This window comes from Daldinia caldariorum (assembly GCF_022478825.1).
Source record: "Daldinia caldariorum strain CBS 122874 unplaced genomic scaffold F4812scaffold_3, whole genome shotgun sequence".
NCBI lineage: Eukaryota > Fungi > Ascomycota > Sordariomycetes > Xylariales > Hypoxylaceae > Daldinia > Daldinia caldariorum.
This window is the reverse complement of record NW_025953039.1, coordinates 304904-318663: the sequence shown is the minus strand read 5'-3', so window position 1 is coordinate 318663 and position 13760 is coordinate 304904. Positions and strand designations below refer to the sequence as shown.

Below are 13760 nucleotides of genomic sequence, written 5' to 3'. Positions count from 1 at the left end.
GTACCTAACCTACCTCTTATGACGATCTCGCAACGCATATCAACTCGGTATGTAGCATTAAAGACAATATTCTCTTATCAGCTTATTGGATTTCATTGGCAATATCACTTTGATTTACATCTTGTATTGAATAATGTAACCTTTACATGTGCTTCAGTGTTAGGGGAAAAATACAATCATGCCATTGGGTACTGGAATTTAGGAGCCACCTAGCACAGTATGTGCGGGGACTATTTTTATTATTTTTGTTTTTTTTGTGGCTGAAGCAACGGTGGGGCTGATTAGAGGTGGGGCGGTAATCGGAAAGTAAACAGAAACGCGGTCCACTAGCCAATTGAACTCATTTTGGACTTTAACATCACTCACATTGCGGTCGGCTTCACACCCAAATTTCAAGCAATTGTTTTGCTCTTTTGCAGTCTTTACTCGTGTTTCTCTTCGTAGGTAGATGATGCTATTTATGCGCCTACCATACACGTCTTTTTCACTTTAATTTCGAGTATCTATTTTGCGACGCGCCAATTGATTCGTCCAAAGTCCGCTGTGTTCAGAAACCGCCCTCGCCCGATCAATATCCTTTAACTCAGCTACATTCTATAATAGCCTTCTTCAGGCATGGATACCGACGAAACAGCCGATCGCTACTTTACCTATGATGGTAGATTGGCATCATTTCAATTGGCACGACGACCGCCAGTTGTCAAGGGAAAAGCTTCGAAGGCACTTACATGGCCGCACAAAGAACTGGATCCAGCTCAAGTGAGTCCCTACCTATACAGAGATCATATTGGCCTATGTACCTACCTAAGGTAAATACTAATCGTTGTTCTACAAAGTTTGCCCAAGCCGGATTCTACTTTGAACCTACCCCCGAGGCCCCCGATAACACTGTTTGCTTCCTTTGCGTAAAGGCGTTTAAGGGATGGGAGACGAACGATAACCCATTAGAGGAGCACATACGACTATCACCACACTGTGGCTGGGCTATCGTAGCCGCCATCGAGGCGGGCCTAGGCGATTATGGATTGGATGATCCTAGTGATGCGCCCATGGTTGAAGCGCGGAAAGCTACGTTCGCGGGGCTTTGGCCTCACGAAGGAAAGAGAGGTTGGAAATGCAAAACCAAACAGGTTAGAGCATATCCCACATTATTCCCAGTCCCGTTTTGCTAAGTCGATGCAGCTTGTAGAAGCCGGTTGGAAGTACACACCAACTGCAGAGTCGGACGACATGGCAACTTGCACGTACTGTTCTCTCGCCCTTGATGGTTGGGAACCAAAAGACAACCCATTGTAAGCAGGATGATCCCCTATGGCTCTTCCGCCGGTTAACGTGTTGATATAGGGATGAACATTATAAGCGATCTCCAGACTGCCAGTTTTTCCAATTGTTAAACCATTATAAGACGGGACCGACGAAGAAAAAGGGTAGAGGCAAGGGAGCCAGGGCTTCACAGTCGTCCCGACTCTCTGCACAGTCTATTGCTACGACTGTCGCGTCTGACGCGACCTCACTACTTGAACCCTATGCCGACCATGATGATAGTGTTATGACCACTACGTCTATAATGACACAAGGTGGAACAAAGCGAGGGAGGACGAAAAAGACCACAGCTACCAAGGGCAAGAGAACTCGAGCAAAGAAAGAAGAGGCGGTTGAGGTACTGGAAGATTCGCCTGAACCGCAAATAGAACAAGCACCTCCGTCGCCGCCGCCGAAGGCTACCCGTGGGCGCAAGCGGGCTAGTGAACTCGTTGAAGACTCAGTACTGACAACGGCAGAGCTGCCGGCCGCTAAGAAAAGAGCCACGCGCACAAGAAAAGCTAATGTCGCGGACACATCTGTTATTGACCAAGCACCGGACCATGAAATGTCTGATTTAGATCCAGTTCCCAAGTCAAAGGCGAAAGGAAAGAAGGCCAGATCAACTACCACTCGAAAAGCTAGAAAGGCTTCTACAGCATCCACCATATCGAACGTTTCCCTACATGAAGATGCTGCTCATATAATGGACGATGATGAACTTGATAGACAATTACAGGCCGATTTTGACCGGCCACTGTCGGATGACGAAAATATTGCAGCCGATTCAGATTCAGATAGGAAAAATATTCCGTCCAAGCAGAAGACCAAGAAGGTTTCCGTCTCTAAAAAGGATTCCATAGGCCAAGCCGAGGCATCCGATGACCATGCTATGTTTGACCCTCAACCTCATGTCGACGAGGTCGCAGTTGAAGACGAGCTGAAAGCGCTAGAAGCAGAGATGGGTGTTGAGCAAGTGGAAGAACCCCCGGTTCCTAAGAAGGGCCGTAAACCAGGCCCTAAGAGAGTGTCGAAGGAAGCAAAGAAGATTAAAGATGACGAGCCTGTTAAGCCAGATATCGAAACAGCAACCGCCGATGAATTGGCCGAAGGTCATGACGTGAGTGTTGTCAGCAACTCAACCATGGCTCGAACGAGCCTAGCATCGAATGCCGCTCCTAGGAAGCGTGGTCGGCCTAGTAAAAAGGCCTCCATAGTAAACCCAGACCCGAATCCTGACGAACTTGCTGGTGCTGGGGTTGAGGCTGCATCCGCACCTGAGCCTGTCGAGGTTGGCGATTCCAGTGAAAAAGAAAAAGAATCCGCGACAAGGGTCAAGGCTCTCTCACCCCCAGCCACGTCTTCTCCTCTAGTCAGCAAACCTCCCCCTCAGCCGCCAGTGGAGTTGGATGAACCCCAGCCTCCTTCAACTCCCTTAGCTTTGACTTCCCCAGCGCCAGCTGCAAAGCAGGCGGCTTTATCGCCTTCGCAGTCGCCTCAGGCTTCCGATGCTGAAAACGAGCCGCCGTCTTCGAAACCTTCAAATACTGCGAATAGCGCTCGAATTGTTCTTGCCCCTGTTCACGCTACTCCTGTACCTACGTCACCATCCAAGCGAAATATCCTGTTTGGGTTGCGGAGCGGTACTCCCTGGACTGCCGTCGATGTCGATATGATTTTCGACGACATAGATAAAGAGAACACGTCGGGGTCAGCAAAGTTCCTGAGAGGCGGGGCGGATCTCACTAGCCCGGAAAAGCGAATGACTGTCGAGGAGTGGATTTACCGCAATGCCGAAGAAGCCGAGAAGAAGTTGAAGCTCGAGTGTGAGACCATGGTTACGGCCTTTGAGAAAGAAGGAACGAGAGCTATGCAAGCCCTTGAAGGTCTTATTGTTGATTAGACGAGGAATGGTTTCTCTAAGTTCTTTAGGATGGTCTGCTAGGGATGGGATAATGGCTGGCGTGCGCGGAACTGGGTACGACAGGATGGACTTTATGATGGCCGCGTTGGGCGTTGGCGGGTTGCGTTTAGATACATATAGGAACTGGATGAAGCCAAACCGGATATTATTCATCCCTGTTTTTTTTTTCTTCCTTTTAATCAGTAATGCTAAGAAATGTGTGTGAATAAAGTGATTGAAGCCCGTATTGTTATACTTGGGAAGAGCTACATTAAATGCAAGGACTAGGGTAGTCGACAAAGGGACGAATGAGAGGAGAGCGAGACACCTAACTGGGTAAGTGGATACTCTCGGCACTTACCACTCACTATACTGGTTATCTGTTATTACTGATCTCCTATCTAAAGACAAGACTACTACGCACCTCACGAGCATTATTAGTATTCTTGGATACGTTACAGATTTACAATTTCACGATGTATATGGTACACCCCGGATTGACTAAAGTTGATGAAGAAGCTACAGAATGACGCACAGACCGATAGTTGCAAATTCAAAAATACATCCAGACAAGCATGACATGGTGAGCAAGGGGAATGTCATATTAGGTACCTGGTATCTAGCTCGTTTGACCAATGCTTGTATCAATAGGTAAATTTCAAGTCCATACAGGTTGATTGTCCATGTATAATCAAACCAATGTGCCTATTAACCTATACACAATGTCTTCGAGGTCGCAAGGTTGCCAGCTCACTGTTCCGTGAAACCGCGACGTGCTATTTCTGTGATCGTTTATGACGTGATAAAAGAAAGATAGGCCTGAGTGAGAGGAGGTTGCAACCCGCTGTCCTGAAGCAATACGCAAATGCTTCGACATGGTCCCGATTGCACTGGTAGGAGTTCATACCTGACATGCTCGCACTCCAGAATGTACGACCCTTCTTCGTGGAGTTCGCCCTCCAAGACTATGCTAGAGCCAGTTAGCCATTGTCTATCAGGTAAGTAGAGAATGATTCTAAATGTAGAATGGTTTATGTTTCATGGAAATAGGAAAAGAGGTAATACTTACATGCAAGGGTTCAGAAGATAATAGCTATCAAACCGGTATACTACCAAAAGGTAAATCGATGTCAACTCGAGGAGTTGATGATGCTATCTCCACCTATCTAGGTAAGGACCTCACAGACAGTACCGTGATACAATAGACAGCTCGCCAAAGCTTCCATGCGTTTGGGATCGACATTCCCTAGGATCGTCGCATGCTCTGGCTCATCTTCGGCCAGTCCAAAGCCAGGGTCGCTCAATTCAGCATAGGTCAGCGCTGTGTTAGCGCTGCTGAACTCATTGCCGTCGTCGCTGGGCTCACCTGTCTTCGCCTTCTTACTCGCCGGTGCCGCTTTTTTGGAGGACGAAACCAGCTTCGAGTAATACTTGGCTAGGGGTGAGATGGCAATAGATTTACGCTTCGTTGAAATCGTATAAAACGGTACAGTTGTTCGATAGATAGGATTATTCGAAACAGATATGCGAACGGATTTGTCGCCGGAAGTTGATATCAGGAGGTATTAAGGCCAAGGTCTCGCGGCCACAAGTGATAGTAGCGGAGTTGAGGCCGTAGAAAGTGTATAGGGAAGCAAAGCTGCCGGAAAGAGCCCTTAATGTATGGTGTGCGTAGAGCGAATACTAGAGACAATAGCGAATCTGCAGGTAGAGTGGTGACTTGATAGCAGTTTTCCCTCGAAGGAAGCTGCGTGCTCCTTATATGCTGCTAATGCGCCATGGTAGCTCGGAAGAGCATCCGAACCATGGAAACCTGATATCTCAAAGGGGGTTGTGAGTGTGCATAGGTGCTTATAGAGATCAAACCTCCAGGGACTCCGCGCCCGTTCACCTTTGGCGTAGAGAGAACCCGACCTTAGCGTTTGTCTACCAGCAAGTGGCGAGGGGGATTCTGATCTTTTTTTGTGCATGTAAAACTTTGCATATTGTCAGAGAACGAGAAATGAGTGGTGATTCTAGAATACTCAATATGGCGGAGGTGTTACCCCGGATTTAATGTGCCTAGGCATTCATATGTGGCGCCGAGATCCTGTGAGAATAGGGAAAATTGATGTTTAGTAAGGAAAAGAAGATCAATGTAGCTAAGTTGAAAAGATTCCTTAGCTGGGTTATACAGATGTTGAGCAGGTGGAACAGAGTGAACTGCGCTTTCTGCGCTTTGCATAACGTAATAGACGCATTAGGTGCCTATTTAGAATTTGGAAGTTTCTAGACGCACCTAAGGTACCTAAGGTATGTAAAACAGGAAGGAAAAGTAAGCTTTAGGTGCTCAACTTTCTTAAATACGAAGGCACGCAGGCCAGTCAACATACATCCTAGCGGGAGGCAACTCCCTCTATAATACTCATAGCAATAGCTTTCTACTTATAAAGTTTGTTGGTAAGGTTAAATGACACAACCGAATAGAATATGGATAGCACATAAACATCTAGGCAGGTACCCAAGGTATAGCTTTTACTAGTTTCTCCTCTGCGCATCTATTAATTCAATTTCTATGTTCTTGCCTCCCTACTGCCAAGAGCTTTGGGCCATGGTAAAAAGTTTAAGAAGTTGGTATAGCCCGTAGCTTACCTAGCCAGGATCAATATGTTGCAAGTGCAATAGGAGGTAGGTAGTTAGCAGGTTAAAACTTAGTATATCCATAGTCGTGATTCCTTTGGTACGCTAGATACATGGTTTTGACATGGGTTGGCGGTAGCTTTGCTCCGTTCCTACATTCTGCCGGCAACTTGTGCGGCTCGGCTAGGTCGAACACATAACTATCGTCACATTAGATACCTAGGTTAGGTGCTCTTGTTGATTATAGCACGTCACGAGAGTTGAGTATAATAGGACGGTATTTAAGAACTTAGGGACCTAGATAGACCATAGATCTATTAATATAAGGTACCTATCTATTTAATGGGAATAATATGCTTTGCGTTAATCGAAGAAGTAGCGGGTTAACATTATACTTGTTTATCCTAATTTCAGGGGTAAATGTGAGGAGGTATACCTTCTTCTCACCACCTTCTAAACGCAGGAAGGTATAGACATTATAATCATTCTTTCACGTTGACTAACACGGGATAAAGTTGCTGAGTCTATTTCAGGTATCCTTTGGCACCACCTACCTAGTATAGGTAGCTTTATAGCTTTGGTAGGTAGTCTTAGGCAGAGAATTTCTTCATTTGCAGTTTCCAAAACATATGACATGCAACACTAACACAATTACTGACACAAAACTGAGGTTTAACAACTAAAGTAGAGCGAGGGAGTTGTATATTATATATAAAGAATTGAATCATCTGTGGAATTCGGACATGAATGACAGTAAACCTCGCATTGGTATAGGTACTTCGGGTAACATATTTCCACTTAACTCCACTAGTATACCAACTCCCTTATTCCGTCGTTAATAATGTTTTTGGAAGCCGGCGATTAACTATACGTTCGAAAGCGAGCCAACCTCCTTCTTATTTACCCTCCGGCTTTTCGAAAATCGAAACCCGGAAATCTCGTTCCCAGTGGTCGTTAAAAATTCGTCTATTGACATTGAATAGGAAATACTCGTCGTTTTCGGTAAGTTGATTTTGGCCACAATAGGGAGGACGCAGAATCGGATTGGAAGACAGCGGGTGTCGTTTTCACTTGTTTTAGGTAGTTGTCATGACAAGTGTATCCGATTCGGTGAATAGACCAGTAGCTTGAAGATTCCCACTGGGCTCTCTAACGTAGCACGCAGTCCGTCTGTAGTAGGGACGGTGCTTCAAGAGATATATACCTCTAAGGTCGGACGAGCGCGATGGGGTACTCTCGGAGACGGCGCTTGAGGACCTCGTGGGCAACCGTGCTATTAACCGCACGCGGTACAGCCTGGGCTGGGGCAGCTGGGGCAGACCCGTTGACGTATGGGTAGGGGGCAGCAGAGCTGACCTGGAGCATAGCGGCGGCGGCCACAAGAGCAGCGAAAAAGCGAGCCATGTTTGATATCTTTGGAGGGACTGGACCGAAAGTTTGACGACAGAGAATTGAGAGCTTCAGATGCGGTTGACGAAGTCGTTACAGGAACTGCTGCGAGGCCTTTCATCAGCTCGGGAGGAGCAGACGGACCTCCTTTTATGGCCGTGGCCGGCACCGGCACACGGCCGTACTACATAACAAATGATTGGCACATGAGTTGCGGTATTCATGCCTGTCAACACTTGTTCCTGTACCTTGATATCTACCTGATCGCGACATTGACATATATGAATTCATTATCGAAGAGACCAACCCAGACGAACCCACCTCCATCAACCAATCCCACCGGGTTTCGTACCTATCTCGACAGGGCCACCCACAGGACAAGGCCAGGGAAAAGAAAGTCAGACCAGTAGCATTCTGCGCTCGTAGATCGACAGCCGGCGCTACTGGTGTAGCCGCATGCCTAAACATTCAGAAGGTGGTGGTACAGCGGGTCGGTGACTATCACTACCTTCGACAACTTTATCCTATCATCTTCCCTGAGGAAATATCCTACTGCAGCCATAGACGCGGCGCGAAGCATGCAGTTCTGACCTAGACCGGAAGAAGTAGACAGTGTTACATGCTACTCACTCGGCTACTGATTAAGCAATTGTAGCGAGGTGACAGTCTTTGCCAAGGAAGATATGAATTCGCCATCCTGGTCCGCACGTTAGTATATCCTCGAACATCATTGCTTGGTAATTGTTTGGAAAGTTGATTTCAAGCGATTGGTATCATTTCTCATAACAATATTGAGGCAGTGTAGCTGGCGGTTGATACCCTATTCACTTACGAATCTGTTATCTGTCTACGTATTGACGCGTGTTACCCGTCTCCTCTTCGGAGCGAAACGTAAGAATAAACGCGGAGTTGAGCTACCATTATTCGTCTTTTTTCCTTTTCCTTTTTGTAATGAAGTCGTCATTATTCAAGAACCCGTACGGTTGAATTCACATCGAGAAAACAGGGGCATTTTACTGGTTCATAATCAACCCTCGGTCTATTACATAGGTAGACTCAACGTGCAGATCTGAACTAAACTGGAAATCAATATCAAAAGGGGTCCTCTGCAAGTGGGGTGATACAACATCAGCTCGTTGGCCCTATGTACGAAGTGAAGCCTACCTACCTAACTAATGTGTTCGGTAGTCCTATTGAATAGGGGAAAAGAGCCGGCGACGGGCTTCGAAGTTGCATTAGAAGTACGGGAAAATTGAAAAAGCTTAGGGACCTTGGCTAGCTCCTTGGCAAGATGCCAGGACTTATGTTTCCGGCGTGCGATCTTGTATAAAAGAGATAAGAAATAGGAAACCTAAGGGCGTATTGTGCGAGCCTTCATGCAAGAGCTTATTTACATATCTTCTTTACAAGATATTAGGTATAAGTTCTAATGTAATACGATCCAATCAGGAGTGCCCTGCTGAGTACGGCAGAGCATTATAAATTCATCATGTCAGCGGCGCATTTTGGTATCACAAGAATCTTGGACAACAAGAATAGCCTTGTCCAGTTGATAGGAGGTTGTGTATGCGACCCCCATTCTCTTCGAAATGCGTGGGCCGAGTTTCCCAATCCCGCAAAGCGCTTCGTTTCACAATGAATGATGGCCGCGAAGGTTAGACGGCAATGAACTGCATAGGCGCATCAACAGGGGAATCCAAGTGCCGATCATAGCGTGCTTCTTAACTGCGATTCAGAGACCGATAATAAATGGTACGGTACACGGTAAAGGGTGTAAGATTCGCTACCAGCCGGGGGAAATCTTTGTCCTTCTTGGCGACCCATCTGCCAGGCACCCAGGCACGGAAGAACTCAATTGAGGCTGATCTTCACCTTTATCAGTAGGCGACGTACAGACTGCATAAAACAACCTCCGTTATCTTCTTGGAAACGACCTGTACGTATCGATTGACAACGAGAAAAAAAAAAAGATTGGGGATGAGTCCCGGAGTTCTGGTTATGGAGAAGTTACTGTATGCGGAATTCCGAATTTCTGAAGATCATGACTTACATCAGGGCTATGAGAGTTAAGAAGATTTTCTCTTGACATGGAAAACTGTTTTTTCATCCGAGAAACCCAGCAAGGAATGGATTATCAAAGATGGAAGAATGGCGATCTTCGGAGACTCGGAAAGATATAACATCTGGTTTTAAGACAACCCGAAGACCAAGAACAAGTTTACGGAAAAGATAGCTACTACGCTAGAGGCATCACAACTTGGGTAGATAGAATAGGAACACAATGCCCCCCCATACCAGGTACGTACGTCTCCCAACAAATTATTACCAAGAAATAAAAGGTCGTTAGTTGCAACCCTTTCCGTTCTAGATCTGTCACCTTAAAACCTATTTATCAGCGTGCCCAATCAATAAGCGCGGCTTATATTGTAAGAACATTCTGGTCGCCAAGTTTCATAAGAACTGTCACGATCAGAGTCTCAACGAAAAGCCCTATATTAAGAGAATTTAAATTTGCTAGAGCGAGACCCTTGGCGGCGAACCTTATATCTACCCGCGATTCTGTATTTAGATCAAGTCGTCTATGTCGCTTATACAACGTTAATGCTACTCTGCTCTGTATGTCCATTGCAAACCTCGTTTGATGCCCCAGGCTTGTAATATAAAATAGATCATCGGCCAAAGTCGAGATCCCCGTTAACGCTGCCGGTCCCAGTTACTGTGCGACGTAAATATTAGCCGCCTCGAGGACTAGGGAATAGGTGACGAGAAGGTTAGTTGAAAAACTCTACTAAGATAATGAGTACCTACATAATCCATCCACCACTCGCACTTCGGGGTCTCGGATAATACACGCCCGAGGAAGAAATAATAGAATACGCCCGTATACACAGAAGAGTGAATATTTCAACCCCTAGTTAATATCTCCTCAGGTATCTACCGAATTAGTCTTCAGTAGGATCATGGCGCACGGAGTGCTGCCGGTTGGAATGGAACCAGGGGAGGTTCTACCGAAAAGAAAAAGGCTCCAGTCCAAACAACTCCAAGAAAATATATCTCTACATCCACGAGAGTCTACCAATCGCAAGCCCCGGGGCGTGGACCGAACTTCTTCCCAACTCCCACCTGATGCCTAGGTACTGAACATCGCCAACACCCCTTAATAGGTAGTGCATAGACCTGATATCTACCTATCTAACAATTCCTCCTCCTCCCCTATTTCTTTTCCCGTATGACATCTAGCTGCCAATCTCACATCGGATGACGGTGATCTTGCCAATGTCGTCAACGCAACCCATGTTCCGCACGGATCAGCACCGGAAGTCGCGAGAGGCTAAAAAGGGGCTGCTCGCCTTCGGATACGGATGGTTGCCGAACAAGGCATTGCTGCAAACAGATTAATTGCTTCGACAGATGAACGAATATTCATGTCATTATATAATGCTGGAGAAGTGCCTACCTACCAGGTACTTTATGCATACCTTACATAGAAGATCCCAGGCGAACTCGGACGTCAAGGTACAGAGATCGTGATTCAAGCCGACTTGGAAAGCGACACGGCCCAGGTAGGTTAGGTAGGCAAAGCGGTTCTCGTAGGTATAGATTCTTAAAACCAACTAGGTAAACGGTCCTCCGTATAGTAAAATATGAGATAGGTATAATTGGAGTTATGTTTTGATATTGCAAGCTCTATGTACCGCCTAACCTAGGATAAACAAATGAAACAATCATATTCGCGCGCCATGGCTGGTATAAGCCCTATCATGGTATCACTACCGCTTCAAATCCACATTGGCAAACAATGACGATCCGTAATAATCATAACTCCCCGCGTTATTTCTTACTACCTTCGGGTTTAGGCAGCTTTTCCTTGTACGCATCAAGTTGCTCATCGTCGCCCTGCTTCCCCCCAGCCCCTTCCGTACCCCGTTCCGATGTTCCCTCCAGGTTCCCGTCATTTTCTCCCTTCACATCAGACTTCGTATCCACTACGTCTTCTTGAGTTTCCTCGCCATCACTAGTCTTAGCCTCCCCAGCAGCCTCGTCCTTAATACTGCTGGCTTGGCTAACGTCTGCGCTGTCGGGACTCTGTACGCGTAACCCCAGATGCCTTTCGCGATACGGATCCTCGTTGTTACCGCCCTTCCAGTCGGCGGCCGGCATCTGCGGGACAGGCGCGTTGATGCTAGGCATCGGCAGGACCGATTCCTTCGTCTCGCCTTCTGCCACGACGGACCTCCACACTACCGCAATCTTATCGGCGGCACGGGTGCCTTTCTGGCTCGACCCCTTGATCCCGTCCAGCTTGTCCCAGTCGATCTCGAAGACCCCAGTCAGATCCGGGTTGCCGTCTTGCTCGGGCCCGTTGCCCTCGAAAAAGGTATTGAACCATACGTGCGCCACGGCCGTGACCATGGTGAAGCCCATGGCGGAGGGCGTGCGGTTGCGGCGTTCGATACAGATGTTCACGTCACTAGTAGGTAGCTTGATCGGCTTGTCAGGCTTAAAGATAACAGCCATGCCTCCGGGTTCCGCGTCAGCACCGTTCTTGGAAGTCGACGAGGATGAGCTGGGGAGGATCGAGGGTGTTGATTTGGGGTTGCTTTCGGGCATACTACGGGAAGAGTGTAGGGATTCAGCAGACGAACGCTGGGAAGGCCTGGAAATAAGTTTCGGGACCGGCTTCCTTTTTAGTTTTGATGCTGGCGACTGCGAGTCCTCCTTAGGTGACGCCACTATAGACTCATTATTATGCACTGCATTGGGTTGCTTCGCTTCGTTGAGGGCTTCCTGGCCCGCTGTAGAGTTGGTTCCGTAGCCGGCCATATCGTATATCATATCCAAAACCCCGGTGTCTCCTGGCGCATTGCCTTCAACTATGACTCGCTCCTTTTTCGAGAAGGTGTGGAAGACCTTGATCTTCTTCCCTCCGTCTACATAACCTTCAACCGAAAGCTTGACACCTGAACGCAACCCCCAGACATGAATCTCGACAATTTCCACCTCTCGGTCGACATATTTCTTGCCTGCCTTGGTCCAGCGATCGACGTATCCTATCCATCGCAGCTGGCTCGGGATAGTTACGCCCGCACCAAACTTGGGCCGCATTCTTCTCTCTGTGAACCTCGCAAGAGCCTGCTCCGGCGTCCAGCCGCATTCCGCGATGAGATAGCTGCAAGCCATGGTTCCACTGCGACCCTTGCCGGCCTTGCAGTGTACGACAGCCACACGGCCACCTTTCTTACCCTCCTTCAAAGTATCCAGCACCTTTCCAACCAGATTATTCTTGTCGCCGGAATTGTCCGCGTTATCAGCCTCGAGATCATTTCCGTTCAGCCAGTTCCGCATGCTCGCAATGATCATTGGTACCAGCCTAAACGGCGGGGGGTGGTGATCCGGCCAAGGGTAATGTCTAATCCTGTTGTAAACGAGCTCGTCGGGATAGCCGGTGCCTTCGGCACGGAATTCCCATATCGCCCAGTTCTTTCCATGTTTGGAATCGAGGAATTGGACCAAGCGATCGAGAGGGTTGCGGTAGGCGCGTTGAGGGTATGTCTGTGAGGGACCGGATCTGAGGACGGGGAATCTCGTCAGCACCTCGTGGGCTACGGTACGGAAGAAGTTACCTTAGGTAGAATAGGTACCTAACTTAGAATAAGGAAGGGAGGGGGCTTTTGAAAGACAAACGTACGTTGCAATTATATTATCTGTGACATAGCAAAGGTCCAAACCTGTTTCGGGATGTCTGGCGCGAGGCCCTGCGACAATTTGGCGTAATAAAGATGCCATTTTTTAATAGGTATTTTTTTATCGGGGTAATCCAATCGACGTATTAGCATCGTGGGCTATCGTTCGACTCTACATCGAAGCGTCTTAGGTATGCATATTATGTGCGTATGTGGAGATATTCTTTATATGAGATGTAGGTACGGAATAGAGTGGAGAGTAAAGCTTGAATTGAAAGCTCGAAGCTAAATATTTGTAAGATACATTTTATATGGTACCTCGTAATAATCTTGTTAGGTTGTACGTGCATGTGCTTCAATTGATGTCTGTACGAAATACGTCATCAGATATCGACGTCAGCCAAACCCGTATATAGGTACTTAGGTACATTGTACGTACCTCATAATGTTATGCGTGGCTGTAGTAAATAACTGTGGCTAGGATGAGGCTTGGCTTGCATTACATAATCTAAATACCCTTTATCTATCCCCTTTATTTCTTTAAGGTAGGTATATACAATTTTTCATCCAAAACAATAATTCAACTTATAACTTTACAACTTACCACTTACCACTTACAGCTTCCTACAGTTTACCCGCTCACTCACTCACACACACCTCGTACCTCATCCAGTACAATAACCTACCAGTCTTATCCGCACACCCCACTATAACCTCACCAAAACATACCAACTTTACAAAGTGATTATAATATCAAAATAAATCGTAAAAATATAAGATCTGTCATCTTGAATATAGATTTACAAGCCCTATATGTCAATAGTAATAAGTATGAAATTATCCTAATATTTATCGTACAGAAC

General features: G+C 46.9%; 2 protein-coding genes across 2 annotated transcripts; one reads left to right on the top strand and one right to left on the bottom strand.

Annotated features, from left to right (window-relative positions):
* Positions 1-356: 356 nt before the first annotated feature.
* On the top strand, positions 357-3450 carry F4812DRAFT_260472 (uncharacterized protein). The gene is made up of 4 exons (XM_047930801.1): positions 357-759; positions 837-1130; positions 1183-1292; positions 1345-3450. The coding sequence occupies exons 1-4, from the start codon at positions 616-618 to the stop codon at positions 3203-3205; spliced, it is 2409 nt and encodes an 802-aa protein (XP_047792625.1). The 5' UTR covers positions 357-615; the 3' UTR covers positions 3206-3450.
* A 7350-nt stretch (positions 3451-10800) lies between these two features.
* On the bottom strand, positions 10801-13257 carry F4812DRAFT_416999 (phosphatases II). Its single transcript, XM_047933142.1, has 2 exons — positions 12903-13257; positions 10801-12782 (listed from the first exon to the last, which is right to left on the bottom strand). The coding sequence occupies exons 1-2, from the start codon at positions 12998-13000 to the stop codon at positions 11045-11047; spliced, it is 1836 nt and encodes a 611-aa protein (XP_047792624.1). The 5' UTR covers positions 13001-13257; the 3' UTR covers positions 10801-11044.
* Between the last annotated feature and the right edge of the window lie 503 nt (positions 13258-13760).